Source organism: Xenia sp. Carnegie-2017, unplaced genomic scaffold (genome assembly GCF_021976095.1).
Source record: "Xenia sp. Carnegie-2017 unplaced genomic scaffold, XeniaSp_v1 HiC_scaffold_13, whole genome shotgun sequence".
NCBI classification, from domain to species: domain Eukaryota; kingdom Metazoa; phylum Cnidaria; class Anthozoa; order Malacalcyonacea; family Xeniidae; genus Xenia; species Xenia sp. Carnegie-2017.
The window spans coordinates 3,570,489-3,596,557 of record NW_025813436.1 but is presented as its reverse complement, the minus strand read 5'-3'; the positions used below and the strand labels follow the sequence as shown (position 1 = coordinate 3,596,557).

General features: G+C 35.1%; 1 protein-coding gene across 1 annotated transcript; it reads right to left on the bottom strand.

Moving 5' to 3' along the window:
• Positions 1–856: 856 nt before the first annotated feature.
• LOC124457330 lies at positions 857–22,233 on the bottom strand. Its single transcript, XM_047007604.1, has 16 exons — positions 21,496–22,233; positions 15,355–15,658; positions 14,150–14,601; positions 12,595–12,908; positions 11,680–11,951; positions 11,255–11,319; positions 11,101–11,181; positions 10,625–10,734; positions 9,045–9,123; positions 8,644–8,897; positions 8,058–8,224; positions 7,853–7,969; positions 6,987–7,071; positions 4,262–4,323; positions 2,415–3,755; positions 857–1,702 (listed from the first exon to the last, which is right to left on the bottom strand). Exons 1-16 carry the CDS (start codon positions 22,231–22,233, stop codon positions 1,404–1,406), a joined length of 4,740 nt encoding a protein of 1,579 aa, XP_046863560.1. The 3' UTR covers positions 857–1,403.
• Between the last annotated feature and the right edge of the window lie 3,836 nt (positions 22,234–26,069).

Here is a 26,069-nt window from a genome sequence, read left to right as displayed (position 1 = left end):
TCTTTTAAGTGATATAAAGTGATAGCGAGTTTTTTTTCACGAGATAGTGACCTATAATTTGGAGTGTTTATTCCTTCAGAAATGTAAGGTCGCAACTCCCCGCACAATTGAAAAAATCGCTCTTTCGACATTCTAAAGTTTCGCTTCCACTCATCATCTGGGGTAACTCCATCAAACATATTCTTCCACCATAAGTCAGTTCTTCCTTTTTTGATTCATATAGCTCGCTTTTTCCTACTAAGTTTCCTGGCTCTTATGTATCGTGCTTTTTTCTCAGCTACTAATTTTTTGTGGCATAGTAACTATAAAAGACTCTGTTAACGTATTGCCTGTATGCTGCCCATAATTAATGAGACAGTAAAATTGAAAAAGTAGACAGGAAACGGAGAATGGAGTGATGCGAAAATTTCAGTGTTTACAAAATGTTCGCCATATTTTTCCTCAAAAAATTCGAATCTCTCCCGGAGACAGGAACCAGAGTACCCGAGATAACTCACCTTGCCGGGACAACTCGGTCCATGTAATCTGCCCCTAAGGTGGTATTTATATAAGTTTTCTTATATAAAACAGAATTTTGACGATAAAATCCAAACGATTACAGAACGGGAATTTAATGATCACAAAAAATTGTAATCATTAAATTTGGTAAATAATTTTTGAACTATATAAACATCAGTCGCGTGACTGACTTGACATACCGTAGATCCGCCCCTGTATAAAACCAACTATTCACCCTCTTCCTTCAAAATCATCGACACTGCAGACACCTCATTCTCTCTTAAAATCAAAGAAGCACTCCACATTAACAAAATTAACCCTGACCACAATGTTCAAGTTTTTAGATTCAACATCAACATTTCCTTTGCAACACGCTTTCTATTAATTAATCTCATTTCCTTATTATTTTTATAATTTATGTATCATATTACTTTTATATAAACTTTGTATCATTTATGTAATTATTCACTTATACTGATGATGCATATGGCATCGTGAGATGCCGAAACATGTCTATTTAAAAAAAACTCGTCGTCTATATTAAATGCACATAAATTTGTGCATTATAAAACAACACAGTAATAGTGAGTAAATCTGCCTAATTATCATTCATTAAATAACGCTGTTATTTTGGGCAAAATGCATGTGCATTTTATGAGAATAATAGTTCATAGCACTGTGACATTAATTTAGTCAACATATATTCAGAATTTGTTCAATGAAATAAAATATGTTGTGTTCATGCTTTAAAGATATTAGTTCATTAATTATGCAACTACGTATAAAGAACTTACTTGTAAAAAAAAGTGTCAAACAAAATTTTCTAGTACTGCAAAATAGACTTATGTTGTTCAGTAATAGTGTACATTAAATTGTTCGAGCTCGAACGGATCGAGTAATAATTTTTACAAATTGTAACGCGCTCGTTTTCGTTTTCGCAGAAGTGGAGACTCCTGAAGATGTTCGAGACTATTTGTCGAAAGGGTGGAAGTCTTGAAACTTGGTTGCAAACAACCAGCCGAGCCCAGCTTATCTTGAAAATTTATAGGCAGTTTCAAAAGTTTGTCGTAGTCAGAAGTGTTTGGAATCACAACAGATACAAGCTTTCTTTTTCTTCGACAATTCACCGTTTCGCTTTTCGGCTTGACAACACTTGAATTAACTGCAATCTCGCCATTCTTGGAAGATTCATCACGATTCATCACTAAAAAACAAAAATGGTTATGGTAAAAACAACTCAAAACTTACTGTCTTTTCAAGCGGATGGCGTGCAAAAGGTATGCAATGCGATACAACACAATGAGCTCCTGTTGGGCGAAACTTAACATTCGCAAACTTAGTCTACACTGAGACATGCTACAAAAAAGAAATATCGCATTGGCCCATGTTAAAACTTTAAGACATTTTTTCTATAATAAAAATGTAACTCATCATATTGGGCCATTGGCTCAATTGCTTATTCTGTTTGAACTGTAACAATGTGCTTAATAACTACACACGTCGTTTCATTAGTGCGATCAATTTAACTAAGAAATGTATTATTGACATTTATAAAAAGAAAACAGTAAAACGAGGGCGCGGATTGGTCTATGGCTGAGTTTCTAAAAGCCTTTGCAGACAGACCTTAGATGAATCATTTCAATCACAGAGAATTTATAAATCAATTATGAATACATGTTAGAGGAAAACCTAAAACATTTATTATTTAAATTTATCTGTTTCGCAATACTTTCAAACTTTATAAAAGAAATAAAGAATGTTTTTCGTGTTTGCAAACCTCGGAGACGTTTGTGAGAACTTTCAAGCAGGTGCAACTTATTTCTTCTTATATGTAGCTCCGAGTGAACGTTGAAACAAGGGAATGTAAATACACGAGTCTCAACTACACAACGCTGTAAGTACAATTCATATCTTACTTGGTGCCGTGTTTCTCGTAGTCTTACGTTGCTTCAAAATCTTGTTTAAAGGGCTGATATTTTTTACTTGTGATCGCTTAGTTTTCTTTCTCTTTGTTCTGGTGTTGCACTTAAACTCTTCCTTTGCTTCCTCATTTTTTAAGTTCTTATGTAATTCATTATCAACACGTGAATTCTGGTTCATCTCTTCGTCAATTTTATACTTTGAAAATATTGTTCCATCATCACTCTGCTTCACAACAGAGTCATTTACAGAATTTGCAGTGGAATGTATTTCAACCATTGTCGAGCATTTCAACGCCGAGACACGACCAAGTAACGTTGAGCGACAACCAAGTATCGGCGATGGTGCGACAATATCGTCAAGGCATTTGTTTATTACTTTGGAGTTAGCCCTGGTAATTTCTGATTTTTTGTCAAACAACAGATTAACGTCATCCGATTTAAAAATAAATCTCCCATCTTGGAATCGATTTATTTCAACGTCTAAATTCTCCGGTTTAAAACCAGGTTCTTCCAAATCTATGGCACATGTAACTGAATTCAATTCACCCTTTTCTTCATGCTCTATTTCATCAAAATGTTTTCTATGGTTCATACCCACGTTCGATGATTGACAAGTCAAAACTGTTCTTTGGCCGAGTGTTTTGAGTGGATTGTCGATAGTTAAACTATTTTTTCTTGTCTTGTAACGAGAGCTTTTTACAGGTGTCAGGGGTATTGTAATGTCAAACATTGGTTGAGAATCGACATTGATCGGAGGTGATTTCGGTGATTTTTGCGGCGTCTTGAAAAGAACGGGAGATTTACAAGAAAATGAATTATCTGGGATGCATGGATATGTAGAATCATTTAAGGAAGAAGTAGTACTAAAGCTAGGCAACGAATGATATTTTTCGTCTAAGGCCACCTTCGAGCTCTTACTGGAATCTAATAATCTCCGCGTTGTATCGTATTCTGCATTCAAGCATTTTCGATGTTCTTCAAAAGGAATGATGGAGATACTGGGGTACAAATTAGGACTGATTTTCTTAATGTTAATTGCGCTTGTGGGGCTACTGCTTTTTTTCTGAAAAAAATGGGTAAAGTCGTCTTCAAATTGAGTTTCAAAACACTCGTCAGTCGATAACGATAAATTCTTTCTTCGAGGGTTCAAACTAACACTGGTCAAAGTGTTATCGAAGTTCAGGCTTTTGATTCGACGTATATTACGGTCAATAGCAAAACGAGAACATTCAGTCGAAACAGATTGCTTCGACGAAATACTGCTCAACTGTTTACCAGAAGGATAAAACAAGTCAGCTTTGACACGTGGACTCCTCCATAAGATTGAGACAGCATCTATACAATAGAAAAAAAGTTTTGAATTTTTGGATGGCATTAAACAACGCAAAAAAAGTATAAATTTCAAAGCGGACAGTAAAAAATACGAAGAAATTCAAAAGGACATGGGACACCCAATCAGCTTAAAAAAATAAAACACAATGTATAAGTATTTCATCTTTCTCCTTTGCTAACAGAATATGGGTAAGAAGTAATTTCGAACATTTAAGACACTTTTTGGCTCTACATTTGTCGGATGCAAAAAACGTTAACTATACATTTTGCGCGAATTATAAAACAGTCTTGTACGCTTTCGTAAATCCTACACAATCTTGGGGATAAGTGACGAAGCTGGCTGAGATCATCATCATCATCATATCTTTTCGCGCCAAGGGGCGATCCAAACTCGGGCTGGAAGTTTGGAAGTGTTGCGCGCGGTGTAGCAATCAGTTGAAATCAGGGACGGCACGTGAAGCCTTGCTACTTGTCCCTGCTGGCTGAGATAGATATAAAAAATGACCCACCATCATGTTTAAGTGGAGATTCCTTGACAACTGTGGTATCTTTCATTGTCTTTGCGCGCTTTCTGAAAAATTTGATTTAATACAAACGTTCATTTCATGAAGCTGAAAGGAAAGAATAAAGAAGAAAAGCAAACATGTATCTAAAACAAAGAAAAGGACGAGAAGATGATGAACAAAATATGTCAAAGGGTTGGAACAAAACCAGCAGATTTGCAGGATATAGGACTTTTATTATTCAAAAATAAGGTGGAAAATGTCACGTGACTTTTGTAAAACTTTTGATGCAATAGATTTCCGATAAAAACATTGAAATTTAATGAAAACTACAAGTTTTTTTTTTAAATGAACATGTTTCAACATCTCATAGTACCATCTTTAGTATAATAAAGAATATTATGTATAAGATAAATATATATAAGAGTAATATGATATGATATAGTGAAACTATTTATACAATTATGAATAGATAATAAAATAAATTTTACAATGAAATATTGGTTAGAATTAATGATAAGTGTATTTAAAGGCTTAATATAGTGTTAAAACAAAAAACTTGAACGTTTAAATTAGGGTTAGTTTTGTTGATGTGAAATGCTTAAGTGTGATTGTAGTATCTGCAGTGTCAATGATTTTAAAGAAAGAGGGTGAAGAGTTAGCTTTGCATGAAGGTGATTTTAATAGGTGTCCATAGATATGCCAGTTTTTGTCAGCCGTGGTTTAAAGTAAAGAGTTTTTATGGACTGTTCGTTGTTGTTGGTCGTGATTGTTATATCGGATGCTTTAATGTTTGCAGATAGTATTAGTTTTGTCATGGAGATATCGTTCGACAGTTTTGTTGATGAAGTGTAGTGGGAAAGAGTTACGTAATAAAATAGATCATGAAAGTGGTGAATAACTAAAGTTAGTCAATAGTCCTGTGTAGGCTGGTTTATGATACGTCGACGTTGTATAGGTGTCATGTGATTTTGTAAGTAAAATGTCTAGAAAAGATAGTTGGTTTTGTTTTTCAGTTTCGAGAAAAAATATAATGTTCGCGTGATTTTCATTGACGTAACTAAAAAAGTGCATAGCCTCAGTCTCAAAACGGAACATGCACACTTTGCTCACTCCTATAGCTATATCATGTCTTAACCCTACACCAGCTGATTTCAGAAAACATCGTATCCTTAAAAACATTCGTAACAATCTCAATATTATTATTATTAAACTGGACGAAGGAAATGGTATTGTCAAACATATCGAAATTCCTGCCTTTAAATAAAAACCATACAGCAAAATTCACAACGCATGATGAAGATCCCACACTATCCCGGGAAGCTAAATTATAACAACTGCTAAGAAAACTGAGAAAGAAGGGTTCAACTGACAACTAAATGTACAATGACATTGTCCCTAAAGGCTCTCAACCGTCCCATTTTCTTGGCTTACTCATGTTACACAAGAAACGTGAAGCAGGACAACCGCCTCCCCTACGACTAATAATCTTATCAACGAATTCTTACAATTATAATTTAGTTCTCAGTATCTCAGTTCCATACTAGCACCACTCATACCAGATGACCACTCCACTAAAGATTCTTTCACTTTCTTCGACGAAATCTCATCTTTCAACTCATCAACTTCTTGTCACAAATTCTTCATCTCCTACGACATTGAAAGCTAATTCACTAACATAGCACTTACTGAAACGATCGACTTAGCCATTTACGCTATTTTCACCGACAGCCCTAACTTCACCATGACCAAGACAGACCTAAACAACTATTTTTAATAGCAACGGCTAAAACACGTTTTCATTTGATGGAAAATTTTACGACCAGACTGACGGTGTTGCGATGGGTTCTTCCCTAGCACCTATACTTGCAAACATTTTTATGGGTTCACATGAACAAAACTGGATTACTAACTACGACACAAAACCATTTTAATACAAACCACTTTCATACAAGACTGGATTAATACACACACTCATATATAGAGAGAGCATACAAAACTAACAACACCGACAATGGCTTTCAACAAGACCTAATGAACATCACATCTATTTTATTACGTAACTCTTCTCTCCACTACACTTCATCAACAAAACTGTAAAACGATATCTCCATGACAAAACTAACACCAACTGCAAAGCAAATACCAAAACATCCGATATAACAATCACGAACAATAACAACGAACACTCCATAAAAACTCTTTACTTTAAACTACCGTATATCGGACATCATTTGCGACACACAAAACTTAGACTTACAAACATCATCAAACGCTTCTGCACTGACATTAACATCCGACTAAATTTCACTTCATTCAAAATCAAAAACTACTTTTCATTCAACGATTCCTATCCCTGATTCTATTAAATCAATGGTGGTATACCAATTCGATTGTGCGGGATTAATTCCCGATATATTGGCGAATTCTCGTCACTTGTCGACCAGAATCAGGGAACACACCACAAGTGACAAAAACTCACATATCTATTGACACCTGTTAAAATCACTTTCCTGCAAAACTAACTCTTCGCCCTCTTACTTTAAAATCATTGACACTGCAGATACTACAATCACACTTAAGCACTTTACATCAACGAACTAACTCTGATTTCAACGTTCAAGTTTTTCGTTTTAACACTATATTCAGCCTGTAAATACACTTATCTTTAATTAAATGCGCATTATCAATACTGCTTTTACGCAGTCACGGTAACATTGAAATTCTTTACCTCGCCCACTGTTGTCGTTTCAGAATACGATTGGAAACTTGCTTTGCATCTGGCGTCTCCGGAACTGTGTTTGTTTCAGTACAATCTAAAACATAAACACGAATGTTCCTATAATGTTCGCTACAGAGTCCTTTCTAATATTAAAACCTATTATCCCATAATGCAAACTGCAAAGGTGTAAAGGCTAGGTTCTGGCACATTACACGAAAGACACGTTACTCAGACCTTAAATTACGCGTGGCAGACTGGCCGTGGAAAGAAAATTTATATACCACAATAGATATATAAGCGAAATTGACGGTAAAATCAACATAAGTAACGGAAGTATACCTCTGTTGACGGTTGCACGAAGTCTGGATAGCGCTATCTATTGGATGGTAACATTTTCAAACTTGTAGAAAAGTTGTTGGCATTTTCCTTACGACATAGAAATTTTGTTATCTTGGAAGCAATATTTTCTTTTAGAGAATTCAAATCTTATATTTTTCTCTTTAAAGAGGTTTTTAAACGTTAAAAAAGTTAGCTATCAAGTGAATAGCGCTATTCGGTCTTTGTGCAAACGGCCTTTGATGATTGTGCAGAAGAGCCAATACACACGTGTAGCTAGTTATAGTAACCTCGTATAGTAACACATATAAGATCTCACACTCATCAAGTGCAACATAATAATCACACTTTATGTAATCATTGAAAGGTCATTTCTCAATTTATAGCAACATTTTCTCCCAGATATTTGATATCAAGCAATCAGTAGAGTGAAATTTCGGTCTTCGAATTATTATGACTTTGAAGACCACTCATTGAGTATGAGTGTGAGTGTGAGTGAGCTTTTAGAATACAGCCGTAAGTCTGAAAAATACACTAACTAGAGATTGTATGCTTCTTGGAAATCGAAGGTTTACGATTCAACTTTCCATCGAACAAATCTCGTCGAACCATTTTGACTGGCTCAAGAAGAGGACTTTTTCTTTTCAAATTAGAAGCTATAAGAATATTTCGAGAATAAAACGTCGGCAAATTCCATTAACGCAGCGATCGTAAGCAGATAACATGACAACAATGGAATCTCACATATTTTTGAACTTCTTTTGTGTGCAGTACTGACAACTTTCTTTTTCATAGCTTTCACCAACTTTTCCTTCTTTGGTAGAGCAATTTCTCGTCTTCTAACGGGAGCTCCCACAACACTGTGACTGTGACTGTGACGCAGGCCGCGAGAGCCTTGAGCGGGCTCAGAGCTAAAATAAATATAAAGGACTACTATTCACAAAGGGGTACTATATTAGTGATTTCGTGTTGCATTTTCGTGCAAATTAGTTGAAAAAGTAAATGAAACGAATTATCAACGAATTGTTATGAACGAAACATATTAAATTAACACGAGACGAGAAAGACTCATCTCACCACAAGGGTCTCCCTTTTTCACTAGAGCATCTAAATTTAGCAAACCTCCTTCAAAAATGTTTAAGTCGGTGACGTAAGAAGCTAGTTGTGATTACTTTTGAATAGGGTACTCAACCTTTTAGAGTTTGGTCTACAGGCGATCGCAACTTTGTGGAAAGTCGTTACGTCATAGGGTCCATAAAAATATTTTGTCTCCAGCCCCACAATGTCTATCGCCAGCCCGAGGTTTTTTCAATATTTTACTACGACTTACCCACTGTTATCAAAACTAAGTGATTTCGAGCTGGAAAGGATCTCCCTCTTCTCTTTTAAAGGCGTTTCTTCATCACTAGTCGCGTGCAATGGCGAGAGAAGTTCTTTCGGCGGCCGTTGCATCAAGCCTTCGTACACGTGACGGAGAAGCTCTGGTAGACAGCGACCATACCTTGATAAGATGCTGTCTTTAAGGAACTCGTTCAAGTAACTCGGATCAGTGACAAAAGACAAAGAACGAAGAAAGCCCGTGATCTACAGAAAGACAATGCTTATAGATTAACAAATATTACAAATATACGAGACTTACACATATCGTTGAATCTCCATGTAGTTTTCTGTTTAATTGTGAAACATCACTTGGTGATACGAACTAACAAATATTGAAACTGTATGGCAAACCTGCTTGGCAAATTTCTTCGGATTTGAGGAATTGATTTTATCCACGTATGCCAAACGAAGAAAGATTTGCAATTGGCACCTAAAAAAACATAAAAAGACCGAGTAAACTCGTGACAATTGTTTCTGAACGCTCACGAGTTGTAGCTAACATGCTTGCTTCGTTTGGTAAAACAGTTCGGAGCAAGAGACCAAAGGTTAAATTCTATTTTACTACCTAGTAACTATAAATTAACCTTTCAAAAACACGGCGCTGATTGGTCGAACGTTTCTGTAACTCAAAGTTGCACGAGACTTCACTTTCACAAAAATCTCGCAAGTTGCACGGCAAATTTAAAAATAAAAATAACATTCCAATAAAATCAATACATTTGTCATTCTTATATTGTTTTTACAAAGCTACTTTAAAAAGGAAATTGAAAAAATTTCTTAGTTATAACGCTTGTGAAAGTTTGGGAAAAACTCGAAAATGCTTGAAAACACTCGCATTTCGTGCATGCCACGCAAATTCTCGTTTCTCTCAAACCCTACCGCGTGTATCTATATCTAAACCAAAACTCGGAAAATGTTTTCTATTCCTTACTTAAAAAGAAGAAAATGGTCCTAAAGAAGAATAAGAAAATACAATGCAGGGGCGTAACCGAGGGGCGAAAAGGGAAATGGGTGAGTTGCTGTTCCCCAATCCTGGCACGGTTTCCAGATGCATTCTGGGATCGCTAATTCCTAGGAGTACAATCCACAGTCAATTAGCGTAAAGTGCGGCATAAAGAGATTAAAAGCAAAATTTTCTTAAATTTTTGCCAGATTGTCTTGCGAATATTGGCATTTCATCGCAATACATGCCTAAATGTGAACTTTGCTTGACATTTAGTTGCATAAACGATTGCAGATACCCAGTTAAATGTTGATTAGATTCAACCGCTTCGTCAGAGACAGGGTCAAGATCCAGAGTCATGACACGATAGAGACAATTCCCGTCCCCACGAACGCTCACTTCTCGTCTACCAGTTACAATGAACCCATTTCATAAAAAATTGGCATTTTCAATTTTTTTGACATTTCAAGCAGTTTCACATTTATGGAGAATGGTTTGTTTCCTGTTAGCGATACCACAATGCATTCCGAAACCGCGCAAAGACTAGAAAACGCAACTTACCCATTGCACCAACTTTTTTCATGACAATTTCAAATTGACAGCTATGACAGCTACAAAAGTTGCTTTTTCGGAACGTTCTAAGTTATTTGCCCTTTTTCATCAATCCTGTCAACGCCTTTTGCAGAAATTGGTCCAAGAGTTGTCTGTCTAATAGTGAGTAATACACGAACCAAAAAAAAACTTCTGAAGCTTCACAATAAGACTTAAATTTGTGAAAATACAATCATCTTCGATAAAGCATTCAGATCAAATAATGCCCGTTTGATCAATAAAAGCATGAACGGCTAACTTTCTTATGGCAATGTAACTCAATGCACATTAGAATTCGAAATGAAAATGTTTTATACGTAATATAGCAAAGTTTGGCAAATCAGAAAGTCTGGTGATATGGCTACAAACAAACAGCACAACAAGCAATCATTCTTACTCTACAGATGTTCTTTCAGGACTTGACCCATTTCCCAAATCGTCAAAAATTTCAAAGGTATTCTCGCCACAATGAAACACAGTCGTATTTAACACGTCATCGATAATGGCCTTGAGAGAAAAGATTCATGAAAAATCAAAACAGACAAACACATGCTTATTTCATTAATTGTTTAAGCAAAAAAATATATGATACGGTAAGGCATATAAATCGGGCTGAAAAGTGCTGATTTTTCATTTCCAGAATTTAGTCTAGCATGAAGTTAATATACAACCAATATGGAACTTAAAAGAATTTGCTGCCAGAAGTCTTCCTATTATTTTTGTCAGTTCAACAACCCAATACTTCATGTATTTTTTTTCCACATGAATAAAAAACTGTAGGTTTGCTGAAAAAGTAAACGTTCCTCACATTTTTTGGCTTAAAGCAATATTAAAAATAATATTTGACATTGGTTATGTCGAAATAAAACTTACCAAGTCTTCAAGTTCTCCAGATTTCCTTAATTGTTCAATCATTTCAAAAACATGATCGATATAGGTCAACATGGGTAGCGCCTAAGTTCAATTGACACTGCATCACGACAAACATGTGAAATTGGGGAGAAGGTTAAAGTATATGTTTAATAACCTGATTTAAACATCGTTTGTATCCTTTTTGAATCCACAGTTTGAGATCGTCGACATTGTCAATAACTAAAATATGAACAACATTTACATACTTTGACTACGTCAAAGTGTCATATTTGTATGTATTCCTACAGACATTAAGAAATAGAAAACACTTTCCGTGTTTCTACAGAGCTATAGAAACAGGGAAGAAAGTTTGTAAAATTTGAAAAAACACGATTTTCTAATTTGCTCGCTAGAAATTCCTACCATTGAAATGAATATAACTGGAATACAATGAATTTATAAGTATTGGTTATTTTTGAACAGACACACGCGTGTCTGGAGCTTGAGTTGCGCAAATTTTGGCTTTATAAAAAAATCTGAAGGTACCGCTCCAGTTATATTCATTTCGATGACCCTAACCAACATTTGCTCATCCCTTACCATCAACCTCGTTTGCTTTTTTATAAACCGCATTTGGGTGAATTCTAGTGACGCAGTCAGACAGACCACCCTGAACATAATTCTCGCCGGAGACTGGTGTCGTTCGTAGTATTTCTGCACACATCCTGCTTCCAGGGAACGTTCGAGCGTCGGCCATTTGCTCAGACTCATTACTCAAATTTACTTTTTCTTGCGCAGTGTAGTAGTCTTTAAGATTTTCCAGCATATTCTTCGTAAAGATTCTTCTTTTCGAGTTGTTCTTTTCAAAAGAGCTGTACAATGAAATAAAGATATACAAACATTTCAAAACAGTTTTAAATGTTCAAAAATGACCAATATTTATATATTCATTAGAAATGATCGGATGATGATGCGTCTTCGTGTAGTTTGGTTTACGTTCTTCAGAAGAAATCATAGATCTTTAAGTCTTAAATATACTCAAATGGTAATCATACTAAAATTAAATGTGTCTGAACAAGGAGTGATCTAATTTTGAATATTTTTGTGTGTTCCAGATAGACATGTCTAGATAGTTCAAGATGTCTCGATAATCATACTAAAGTTAAATGTGTCTCAACAAGGAGTGATCTAATTTTGAATATTTTTGTGTGTTCTAGATAGACATGTCTAGATAGTTCAAGATGTCTAGATAACCATACTAAAGATAAATGTGTCTCAACAAGGAGTGATCTAATTTTGAATATTTTTGTGTGTTCTAGATAGACATCTTGAACTATATCTGGTGTTAAATCTCAAGTCTTTGTGTGTAAATAGTTCATCAGACTTGATCTCAGTCGAACTTAAATGCCCTTGTCCCCTAGTATTGTAATTGATTGAAATATCACGTCCTTAAACATTCCAGGGTGGAAACTATAAAAAAATATTACTATTGATAACATCCACCTATAATCTTACTCGACATAACCATGAAAAGAATTTAGTCCAATGTTAACTCTTTCCGCATTCAATAGTTCATCGATGTTATCGCATCGCCAATCCTGCTCGGCAAGTTGCAAATCAAAAGGCAACAAATTCCCACGATCTTTCTGGGAAGTAACATCGATAGGCACGAGGAAATGTTTGTGCAATTTTTGACGTAAAACAGCATTCTCGAAATCATGAAAATGGTCGGCCGCAACTCTACTGAGGACGGCACACTGAGATGTCATTGCCTGTAATATGCCTGTTGTTACATCATGCCCTGTCTCGAGATCTCTGTATTCAAGTACCTATACATAAATTGTCAAAACAGAATATTTTCAGTCAAATCTATAGAGAAGAGCAGTGTACAGTGTACAGTGCATGATGAAAAAACGTGGGTAAAAATTTGCGCGAAACACGTATGCGGCATGTGGTAGCTAAAAATGAATGCAAACGACAGTGAGAAATGTCGATTGATATAGAAAAAATTCAATAAAATTACGCCCTTATTAACCGAGCTCGAGGTCTTTACTGAGAAATACCGGACAGATAATAAAATGTTTATTATATGGCCATTAGCTATTTGACCTGAAACGAAGCTTTCTTTCTTTTTGTCATTGCTGTTTTGTACGGGTTGGCTTTCTCTTTTCTAGTTTTCGTAAATAAAGATAAAATCGCTGCAAATTGTATCGTGGGGATAGTTTAACTGTTTTCCTACTTTTTTTCCTCTCGTAAACGGTTTTTGTTTCGTTTTTTTTTCGCTTTGCAGTTTACTTTACGAAATTTGTTTACATTTGGACCGTGGTCCATTACAGAAATAATGGGAGGTCCGTATATTGAAAAAATATATCACGAAGTCTCAGAAGCTGCACTATGCCAAAGGGCAAGGGGCGCATCACAGATCGAGGGAAAATATATTTTTTCGGTAAGTACGGAACGAAACAATAAAAAATGTTTTTATTTTTTATAAAGAAGCAATTCATGTTGTAAAATGGTCGACGTGGCTTTTAAAGCATAAAATTTGAATTAATTTCTACAAAGTTTACCTTGTCTGGATAATAAAATCGCTTTTGTTATGATAATCAGAATGCATTTTGCTTTCTCCGTAAAAAATTTTCGTGCATAAGTCAGTTTTAAAATTTTAAATGGTACTATGTAAAAATAAAATGAATCAAGTTCAATTCAACTTACATGGTGTCTCATCACAACCACAGACAAAACTGATCATCATTGAAATCAACGGACGTTTAGAATCTTAAGAAGCCGTAAACGTAATTGATACGATAATACAAACACATATTACGCTCACCGCTCATTGAAATCCCAAGCATGAAATTTCTTTCAATGACGTTTACTCTTCCATCAATTACTTCTCAATCATGCAAATTCTATAAAGGTCAGCTGATTTCAAAGATGAGCAGAAGACACTCTGTAACATCAACTTGATTCTAAAAGTCTAGATTAACAATGAAGCACAAAACGAGTCACGTGTGCACGTCTGTGTCCCCAATCAACTACAAGATCTTCGTGCTGAAAATACCACACTCACCAAGCAGATGGTTTTGCACAACATAAAAGACAACAACTGACGAAACAACTCGTTTGTTGTTGCCCCTTCAGCACCGTTCAAAGGGCCTTGGTCAAAATTGAAACAAGAATAAATATTTGAAGGATGCATCCATGCTGGTGAGACATGTTTACAACCAATGACATCGACTATGGTTAAAATATTTGTGCCTGTTTTCGCGTCTCTTTGCACATGACTGGATAAACCTTTAAGTGATTCTTGTGGGACTTGCGATGTATTTTGGGCAAAGCCGTTAGTTTCGGAAGCAAACGAAATAGTTTCATTCGACATTGTCTCATATTCCATCATTGTATTGGCCCTACAATTGTCTGGCTTGCTGTCTTCTTTGTAATCCAGCAAATCGCATTCGTTTGAGAACAAGCAAGATTTCTTAGGAAGAATAGGTGACAAAGTAATAACACACAGTTCTTTATCTAAAAAAAAACCAACAAGATGGCAATAAATTATACATACCCATGCTTTGAAAAGAGGATAAACATTACAACTATAATAACTTATTGCTATGGTAGTTTAACATAATAACAAACTGCATTTGGTCAACGTAAAAAATGTGCGAAAAGATTTTCCACCTTGAAAGACAACATTTCGTTCAGCATAAAGAGAAAGAGAGGGTGACGATACACATTTAGAAAGTAGACATTACATTTCATAAAATCGAGTCAATAATATTCCCTTTGTCGAGGTGCTAACCGAAATGACGCTTTTGAAAGTTGTACTTTTATAGATATCTAGCAAATTATTTTGGTCTAGATGTTTTCAAACGACTCTGTTCGTCCCTCAAATTGTACAAATAGAACAGAAACCAGGGTTCAAAAATAACTCTGTAATTATATGTCTACTGGCATATACTATTGTTATCGAAAAATTTTCCCTGCTATTTTCGCAATAAAGGCCTTATGAAAAATGTCGCTAATATGCATACATCCACAAAAAACGTAAACTTAAACGTGAAGAGAATGATGGCAGAAACATTGACAAAGGATGAGGTAGTCGACGTTACTATTACTGTTAATTACATGATAGGAACATAAAAATTTCCGCCATTTTCTTTGCTTTGAAATTACAAATTGCCCGCAACGTTCTAAAACAGCCGGCTATCACCGGCAGCTATTTCGAGCACTGTAAGTACTGATTATCACTTGATTAGAATTACATAACAAACCTACCTCTGTAACATAAACAACCGTAGATATCATCACCTGGGGTGTCATTTCTCAGCATACGCGGGCTGTCATTCATATTTCTTTGGACGACTTCCTTTCCTTCTAAAAATGTCGTAACAATATTCTTAAAAGAAAAATTGTAAGACTTCTCGATCATATTAATTTCCTTCAGCGTTGCTGACTCAACGGGAAGAACAGTCGGGTTCCATCGGGATAACGGGACAAACCAATTTTCTTGCAAGAAAATCGTAATCGGAATTATGTTACCGTGAAGTTTCTTCGTAACATATGACATCATCTTGTAACCCTGTTGATCCAAAATAAAGATAACAGGTTAGATAAATCAGCATAATTATATACCTTTGACAGCATCGCCTTAAGTTAAGATCAGGTTAAGATCAGATCGATTTTGGCGACGAGACAATTTACACAGAAAACAGAATAATCGACGAGCAAAATTAATTTAATCTTCAAAATAGTAAATCAAACTGAGCTCTTTTTACTTTCTTAGACACTTTTGTTCACAGCCCAAATTTTAAACTTTTTTTTCATAGGTGTCCAAGAAAATTTTAAGTGTATGTTTGTAGAAGAGATTGTGGAAAAAAAGAAATTCAAGTAGTGTTAATGTTCTAACAAACGCATTGGGCGTTTCATAACTTTCAACAGCTCTAAAGGCCTGTTTACGCGATCCGATTTGTCAAATCCGTTTTTGTTGGATCCTAAAACACGGATCGTGTGACCATATATAAAGTGAGCCTCCGACAGTAGGATCCATCAATGTAAAAAATCGGATGGAAATAGAACTTGCTCTATTTTCATTCGACAAGATCAAAGGAAGCCGACTAGTCAAATTACACAGATTTGAAAAAGATTTAGAAACAAGAACAAAAATACGAAAAATAAATTGATAAATGTACTGGATAACACAAATGGCTGTTCACACGATTATAAATATCCAAACGAATACAAAGATTAACAAAATGATCGGACAAACTGAACAAGCAATCAAAAGCCGGAAACGAAACAATCGGATCCGACAAATTGGATCGTGTAAACGGGCCTTAAGAGAGATGTTAAGAGAGACGTTAAATAAATAAAGGCGTTAATATCACGTCCTTCATTTAGTGAGTTTATATTACCATAACGGAAATTTGTTGGGGAGCGTCTATTAGAGACAGGAAGTTTGATAGGGTGAGGTGTCTACTTCAAACTCACCATCTAGTAGGAGGCGTTTATTAGATAGGAGGCGTTTATTATATGGGAGGCGTTTATTTGGTAGGAGGCGTTTATAAGATTGTTTACGGTGACCAAATAATTTGGTTAATATGTAACTTGCTCATATGAGTTATGGGTCAAGTTGATGGAATATTCATGAAGTATTAGTTCCTAGCGCATTGACTATTTTCAGCTAAAACAGGACTATTTTACGTCCCCTAGAATATTCGTCATACAAAAAAGCACAAAATTGATTGGTCAACGACATATCATCAGTATACCACTAATTTTTGGAAAATAGACATGTTTCGACATCTCATGATGCCATCTTCAGTATAAATGAATAATTACATAGATAATACAAAGTTTATATAAAAGTAATATGATACAGTGACATAAATATATAAATATGGATAAATTATAAAAATAGTAAGGAAATGAGATAAATTAATGGGGAGGGTGTAAACCAAATATTGTGTTGAACCTAAAAACTTGAACATTGAGGTCAGGGTTAGTTTTGTTAATGTGGAGTGCTTCTTTGATTTTAAGTGAAGTGTCTGCAGTGTCGATGATTTTGAAGCAAGAGGGTGAATAGTAGGTTTTACATGAGTGAGGTTTAAGAAGGCGTCTGTAGATATGAGAGTTTTTGTCTGTTGTGGTATGTTCCCTGATTCTGGTGGATAAATGGCGCGAAGTTTCGCCAATGTATCGGGAATTACATCCCGCGCAATTGAATTCATATACCACCATTGATTTAATTAAATCAGGGATTGGGTCATAAGAAGAAGTTTTTTATTTTAAATGATGTGAAAATTAGTCAAATGTCAACATCTGTACAGAAACGTTTCATAATGTTCGTGAGTTTGCGCTGTGTGAGTAATGTCCGATGTTTGGCAGTTTAAAGTATTGATATATGTTTGTAAATGATGATCGTCCAGGTTAATAAAGTCCTGAGAAGGACTGTTTTTGTTGTCGTTGACTGACGTTTCGACAACCTTAGCGGTAGTCATCTTCAGAGTCAAATGAGGAGTAAACGTCAGGTTAGCCGTATTTGTTATCTGGTTCTTACGTCATTGTATTGTGTGTACAGGAAATGTGTATTGTCATTGTGGATTAGTGTGAAGTGAAATATTCTATTTTTAGTTGTGATGTGTGATTTAGGTGTGACGTTTTTAGACGTAATGTGTGGGTGTCAAATGTGTTTGTCATTGTGAATTAGTTTGAAGTGTAATGTTTTTAGTTGATCGTTTGTTTGTATTGTGAATAAGTCGTTTGTAAGGTGCCGGTAATTGCTGTGATCTGTTCAGAGGGGTTTGTTCCAAGTTGGTATACCAACTTTCTAATGTAAGCCGTTGTCTATAGTCAGTACTGTAAGTGATGCATTTTGCCGAGTCCCAGTCAATGTTGTGCTTTGTGATTCGGTGATGTTCGGCAATGTGATTAGTTTTGTCTTGTTTCTTAGTAGCTCGTTTGTGCTCAGTAAGTCTTATGTTTAAGTTCCTGCCAGTTTCCCCAATATAGGAGGCGTGGCAGTCGGAGCAGTTTATTTTGTAAACTGCACCTTGTCGTTCGTTGGGTTGTTCTTTGTCCTTTATGTTCGTTAGTACTTGTCGTAACGTTGTGATTGGTTTATGTGCGACACGTATGTTGTATGGTCGTAAGATACGCGAGATAGTCTCAGACGTACCTTTGATGTAAGGTATCGTTGCTGTTGTCACTGAGTTGTTCGTTTCGTTGGGTTCGTTGGGTTTGTAAGTGTTGCGTTTGATAAAGTCAGAGTTATAGTTGTTTTTGTCAAAAACACGTTTGATAGTTGTTTTCGTTTTGTAGAGCGTCCGGTGACGATATGAACCTGGACGATCATCATTTACAAACATATAACGATACTCCCGGGTTCAAACCATTTACTTTAGAGTATTGAGTTGTTATTTTTGAATTTTCGTTTGCGTTGGTCGTGGTCGTCGTATCAGGAGTTTCAAAGTCCAGTTTGAGGTTATTTTTATTTTTGTTGTCGAGATATCGTTTTACGGACTTTCGTAAAAGAATGGATGTGATGTTTTTTAAGACTCGTTGAAAGCCATTGGTCCTATTGTTAAGTTTGTATGCTCTGTCGATAAGTTTGCGTATAAGTCCGGTTTTGTATGAAAGTGGTGTGAAGCTAAAATAATTCATCAGTCCTATGTATGTTGGTTTATGATATGTACAACGACAGCTGTCATGGGATTTTGTTAATAAAATGTCAAGAAATGGTAGTTGATCTTGTTGTTCAGTTCCGAATGAAAATCTAATGTTTGCGTGCTGTTTGTTGATGTAATTATAAAATTTCATGGCCTTAGTTTCGTTAGTAAAAACACAAAAAATATTGTCCATAAAGTATCTGCGGTAAAATAATGGTTTAGTGTCATTGTAATTGTTTAGCCGGTTTCGTTCATGTGAGCCTATGAGTGCTAAGGGAGAACCCATCGCAACACCATCCGTCTGGTCATAAAATTTTCCATTAAATAAAAAATGCGTCTGTGCTGTCGCTATCAAAAACAGTTGGGCGATGTCCGTCCTGTTTATAGGGATACTGAGGCTGTGAGTGAATATTGCGTCAATTGCTAGGTTGATGGTTTCAGAAAGTGGTATGTTAGTGAACAGCCTTTCAACCTTGTAGGAGATGAAGAATTGGTGACAAGAGGTCGATGGTTGAGTGGAAAGATGAGAAGTCATCGAGGAAAGTGAAAGAATCTTTAGTGGAGTGGTCATCTGGTATGAGTGGTGTTAGTAGAGAACTAAGATACTTAGCTAAATTATAATTGTATGCGTTGATTGATGAAACTATCGGTCGTAGTTGAGGCGGTTGTTCTGGTTTTCGTTTCTTGTGTAGTTTCGGTAAGCCATAGAAGTGTGAGGGTTGAGGACCTCTGGGGAAGATTTCATTTCAGACTTTGTTGTTAATGTGCCTTTCTTTACAAGCTTTCTTAGCAGTCGTTGCAGTTTTGCTTCACGTGATAGTGTGACGTCTTCTTTGAGTGGGGTAGAATTTGATGTATTGTTAATAATTTTAAGACAGGAGTTACAATTGATTTGACGATCCAGGATCACAACGCCGTTGCCTTTGTCCGGTTTGAGAATAATACTATTTGGATTGTTTCGAATGTTCTTAAGAATGGAATGTTTTTGAAGTCGGCTGGTATCGGATGGTAAGATGAGAGTCGTGAGACGTATGAGTGAGCGATGTGTGCCAGTTCTGTTTTGAGATGCGTGTAATCTTCTTGATTGCGAATATTGTATTTTATAGTTTGGTGGATTCTTTCGAATGTTGTCAAAATGTCGGTTGAGTTGAGTCGCAGTGGTTTAATGCTGAACCTTGACCATTTTTGAAGAGTTCTAGTTCTTCCTTTTTTTAATTGGTGTGATGAAAGCTTAGATATCGTTTCGTCGAGTGTGAATGGTAGAGCTCTGTTCCTCGTGAGATTACTTAGTTTTTTCAGATGTGTAGTAATTGTCTTTTGTAGGTATTTGGTTATATTTTTTCCAGAACTTTGTTTATGATACTCCAGTCGAGAGAGGATAGATCAATCTTTAAACTTTCTGATATTTTCTTTACTTCATTCGATAACTTCCGTTGTTAAAGCACTTCGCATTAACAAAAACTAACCCTGACCTCAATGTTCAAGTTTTTAGATTAAACACAATATTTAGTTTGTAGCTAACACGCTCCCCATTACTTTATCTCATTTCCTTATTACTTTTATAATTTATCCATATTTATATATTTATCTCACTGTGTCATATTACTTGTATATAAACTTTGTATTATCTATGTAATTATTCATTTATACTGAAGATGGCATCATGAGATGTTGAAACATGTCTATTTTCAAATAGCAATAGTGTTTCTATGAAATTATTTTAGTGTATCAATAAAACATATACCTACAGAAGAAAAAAATTTAAAATCTCTTCAAGCAATCTGAACTTAACTTAGGGACCTTATTCCCTAAACTGTTTCCATGTCTGCTAACAAGATAACATTGATCAAAGATCTAAATAATTTTTTATTTATCATTCAACCTTAACTAAAAAATTTCCCATTGTTTGTATACATGGCAGCAAAATTTTCAAGCCATTTTATGACAGTTTGTGTAAATGAATTCCCCTTCATACTCATGGATAATACAACATAAGAATTGTACAAGATAAGTATCAGAATATCAACTTTGTAAATGTAATAAAATTTCTAACGTATGCAATGTTTAGAGTTCGATCAAGTTTATTTTTTCACTAATCTAACCTAAGTTTATTTTATCCTTAAATCAGTCTTGAGAGAGGAAAGACCTCATTCTCAACATTGCTCCATTTATGCTGGAAAATTATGCTTGCTTTGGGTTAAAGAATTTGCACATTTTCTTGGCTTTACACAACAGTTTTAAAGGACAAAAAATAATGTGATTTAAGAAATTGGAAAAAAGTTTTATCATACATTCATCTTATAAATGCCTAGAGTGCTTACTCAAAAAATTTTAGTGGTTCTAGGGAATGCATTATATGGACATGAGGTGCTCAATACGGAACGGTTGGGTGTATAATGAAAAAAAGTTTATGGATTCAGAAGACAGTCGACAACCCACGCTAAATATGTATTACCTATCATGTATAAATATGGAAGCCTCTAATAGATACCTGGTGTTATTTGATAAAGGGACAAGACTGCCATTTTGAAAAATCTTTGCTTTCATGCACAAAAATTTTGAAGCTTGAGTGATCAATTTACAAGCTTTGCAGTCTGGTAGAGTGGCATTTTATACAAATTCATGGTTCAAGAAATCATTAATTTGTCAAAGACTTTAAGAGTGTTTATTGGATCAGTTATGGTATAAGATAATGACCATATTTATGACAACAGGATATCATTCAAACATGAAATGAACACATATTTCAAACCTGACAAGGCAACTTGGAGTTTTTCTGAGGGAGCAACATGGATCCCAAATCAATCCAAAATAGTGACAAACCACATTTCTTACAAAATTCATCACAAAATACCGGGGAGAAATTTTTTTGAAAAGCAACATCGTAGTCAGAAGCAGAAGGCGTTCCATCAAACTGTTCGAAGTTTATATCACATGAGCTGGAGTCGCCAACAACAAATACAAAATTCTGGGACCATTTTTTCTCATTTATCAACTCATCTACTTTGCCCTTTTTAAAAGGTGACACAACATCAGGAGTGACCCATTCAAAATCGTGTAGGATCTCGGTCATTGAACAAGAAAGACCTCCAAAATTGGACGTGCTAATGATCGCAGACCTTACAGCTCTTTGGGTTTGGCATTCTTCTCCTTCATTTCGAGTTGTTTTATATTGCTCGCGCAATTCATCTTGAAATAACTCAAAGGAAATGTCGTCAAGTTCATAAAAACTCCGCCTTTTTAATTCAGAACTGGGGAGTTTCGAATTGAAGAATTTAAAACCCCATTTTAAAGGTTCTTTACAATTTCCAGTAGCGCCATTAACGGTCCTAAAATGAAGTAACAAGCGCAAAATGCTCAACGAGATTGCCCTGGACTTTACATCTAAAGCATAATCATTGTCTTTTAAGACATTGTATGTCTTTTCTTTGCATACGTCTATAAGGAATACTATTTTAAAATTCTCTCCATAAAGAAGACTCTCCGCCATCTTGAATACACTTTTAATTAATATTTAATTTCAACATTGAATATGTAATGCGCTGATCTCCCAAAAAGACTGGATCAAAAAACTCCATATGTGTATAGGCGGTATTCTATGGTGGATTTTTGTTCAGGTTGAGATGCAGAAATTCATGACTAAGTAAAAACAACATAGATGTACTGATATGTATTTGTTCTTTTCAGGATGTCTCTCTGTTCACCTCGGTAAAATCAGTCAATAGCCCATGTTCACCTTGAAAATGGATTACACCATTGAGTTCTATAATAACTGGAGCGGCTATCTCAAGCGCGGCCTTAGATATCTGATGATGCCAAAAAAATGGCGGATTTCGTCCTTTGCCGCTGAGATTTACCGAAATTGACCGCTTTTCCGAAAATTTCACAATTTCCCACTCCCTCCTGAGGAAAGAGTGAGGAAAATGTATGTGTGTATTTGAGATTTGGCAAGCAATTTTTTGATGAAAATCAAGGTAAAAACCTTAAATTCATAACAGCGAGACAACTGTGGTTGTCAGTTATCTGCTCCTACGAGGATGCATTTATAACTATCGACGAAAGAGCTATATATCGGCTACACATGTGTGAATACAGATGTGCGTCGTTTTCTTACCAGCGTCAAACTTGTTTGATCGATTAAACTCTTTAGTCTATACAAAAAGTATATCATAGTTCATCTCCACGGTTCACAGAGAGAAGTTAGCTTATTTGTTATCATTGCTATTTTGCTTCTTTTCATGCAATGGGCAATGGCTTTTTCGCCACAATTGTAGGATTTTTCTTGTTTCTCTAAAAAGTAAATATTAAATCTCTAGATATTTACGGATTTTCTGTAATTGAGTTTCATATTAAATTTCAAAAAGACTCAAGTCTGCATAGGTTTGGTAAATGAAAACAACAATATTGTATAGAAATTACTTTATGTAACCTTTTTGTGATGTTTTGAAGTGCAACTGCATCAAATACTTGTAAAGTTGTAGCACATTTTGATTTTGTTGTATTGATATATGAATTGGGCAAAATGCAAATAATCATCAAAACACTTATGCTTCCAGTGGTGTTTATAATTCATTTGTAGTTTTAATACTTCTACCCTTCTTTTTCACTTTGTTTTGTTTTCCCTATATTTGCAATATAAGTGCACAATTTGAATGATCAACACAGCTTTCACCTCAATAATAAATTTCATAAGCAGTTGGTAGTGCATTTTGTTCTCTGAGTATCCACATCTGGTGTTTTGTTCATACAAGAATGATGAAGTGCAAGTAGATATGTCATAGCAAGGCAATATAACCAAATGAATTAAATACCTTTAGTGTACTTTTGTGCTAGAAGCTTAAAAGCTTTTTAGAAATTTTAAAGTTATTGGATTATATTAACCATATATCATCAATCTCATGAAAAGAAATAAGAAGCAAAAAATTGTAGAAACGATTTGAAAAGTGAAGAAACTTTTTTTTAAAAAAAGCAGCAATTATTGCTTATGATAAATCTCCATTCTGTACTCTAATATGTAAATAAGCTCAAATTGTTTCTTAAAGTGAAAACTGTAATAATGAAGAAATATACAGTACAGTATCTTTAAAGGTTTCATCACTGAATCTTTAATGCTTCAGTATAGTGCATTAGATATTAGTAACATTCAAACAACACTCAACTAAACTATTTTGATAAAGATATGACATCATTTAAACATTAAGTTACACATAACCCAATGGCTTATACAGTTTGAAGCTTCACATCTGCATCGACTCATCATCAATCTCAGTACAAATGTTTACATAGACACAAACTTTATGGCCTTCCATTTTACATGTTTGTGAATTGACATTTCATTAAGCATCAAAACACACACAATCTTCTTGCCATCTTTCTTTGGTTCATGAACTTTAACTTCAAAGCATTCAAGGCATCCTTAGTGAATCCATTGTCTCCATCCATAGAGTTTGACCACGATCAAATTAAATAACTCTGGATAGGGCAGACAATAAATCAATTATCTTTACAGCATTATCATTTTTTAAGACTCTGCCTGGTCAATAACATCTTCCAGTCATCTTTACTCCTTGATCTTCCCTGCATGTTGTCAGCAAATAGAACATAACAAGCTCTGCTCCAAATCATGGGTACCGTTGGGGCTGATCATTTCTTTTTGATACTTACTCACAGAGCAAAATGTGTGCAGGGTGTTTTTTGCTTTACGGAAACTATTTTGCAAATAAATGGGTAAATTTACGATTTCATGCATTAACAAATGACAGAAAAGTATGCAGAATTTTATAAACAAAAACAGGAAAACATCAGTATATTTGGCGTTTAAGTCAGTCTTAAAAAATACGATCTTTAATATGAATTTTATGGCTTTTCAAGTGCATGTATAATTGCTTTTCAATCGTTGACGGACTAACAAAACAAACAACTACCTCACCTGTGAGAAGCGATATGTTCCTTTTTGTGGAAACTACGACATCCAACAATTGAACGATTGAAGACTTGAAGTGTTGGCATTATAAAAGAAATGCCAAAAAAGAATCGTCGCAGAATATGGAACTAACGATATCCATATTCTGTGATATCGTGCTTGTTTTTGAAAAATTCTTTATAATTTACTATAGACACCAGGGGGAGGTCGAGAATATTATTTTTCTGCAAAGCGATCATTTCAGCGGAAATACGTCCTTTGGCCGCCATTTTTTTGGCATCCTCGCCCCAGTAAAGTTAGCCGCTCTAGTTATTATAGAACTCAATGGATTACACATCCCCGCAGGTTAGCACTATTTTCCACCCAGCAAACCGCCCTTTATTTGAAATATAATATTTTACACAATATAATATTTTACACAGTCTAATATTTTACACAATATAATATTTTATATAATATTTTACACAATCGTCGAAAAACGACATATTTTCCAGCCTGGATTATAAGTTTATAACTTAAGGTGGTTGCATGAAAATTTATACTGCAACATTTATCTGTAAATATTTTCATATGTTGATATTAAAAACTGTATTATAAAAATATAAAATTACTCGCCATCTCAAAACGACCTAGCACCAGTGCATGCATGGTTTCCTTTTAGCTTTTGGTTCTTTCCCATTAGCCGCCATCTTTAATTTATTAACGATTGTGTAAAGTAAAGGGCGGTTTGCTGGGTGGAAAATAGTGCTAGCCATCCCCGCAAGCTCGCCATTTTGTTGTTTTGATCATTGTGCACCCGCAATTTCTGCTATATTTTCAGCAGTTTCACAAATAAAACAAGATGGCGACAGGTAAAACTTTAAACGAATATTATGAAACTTTGGAGTACTGAAACACCAAAGATTGCAATTTCAAGAAATGCAAACAACTTAAATCATATTCAGTCAGTAAAAATAAGTAGTTTTCTGTAATTTTTATGTAGTCATGAATTTCGGCATTTAGAAATCATTTTTTCGCACATTTTCTTGATACAGAATACGGCCTAGTAGTAAAGAAATTTTGAAGCCATCTGAACCAGTGATATGTATATTAGACTGGATAACGCGTCTCTAGCGAAAATTGAAGCCGGAAAATGGATCATTTGCTATTGTCTTCATGGGGGGTTCGGTCAAACTTTGCAATACTGTTGTATTATCAAATCACAGTTTTCGCATTTTTATTCTTTTTACAAATTTCTGGTTACGGCAAAATTTTAATGACATGTAGAGGAAGACGGTAGAGAGTTTTGGCCCTGAAGCTCTGTTTTTTTTGGCTTTGCAACGACGGAAAAATAAGATGGCAAGCTGTATTGAAATTTGAAAGTTGAAGGTGACGAGGACAATTTCAGCCGTGCGAGGCATTTT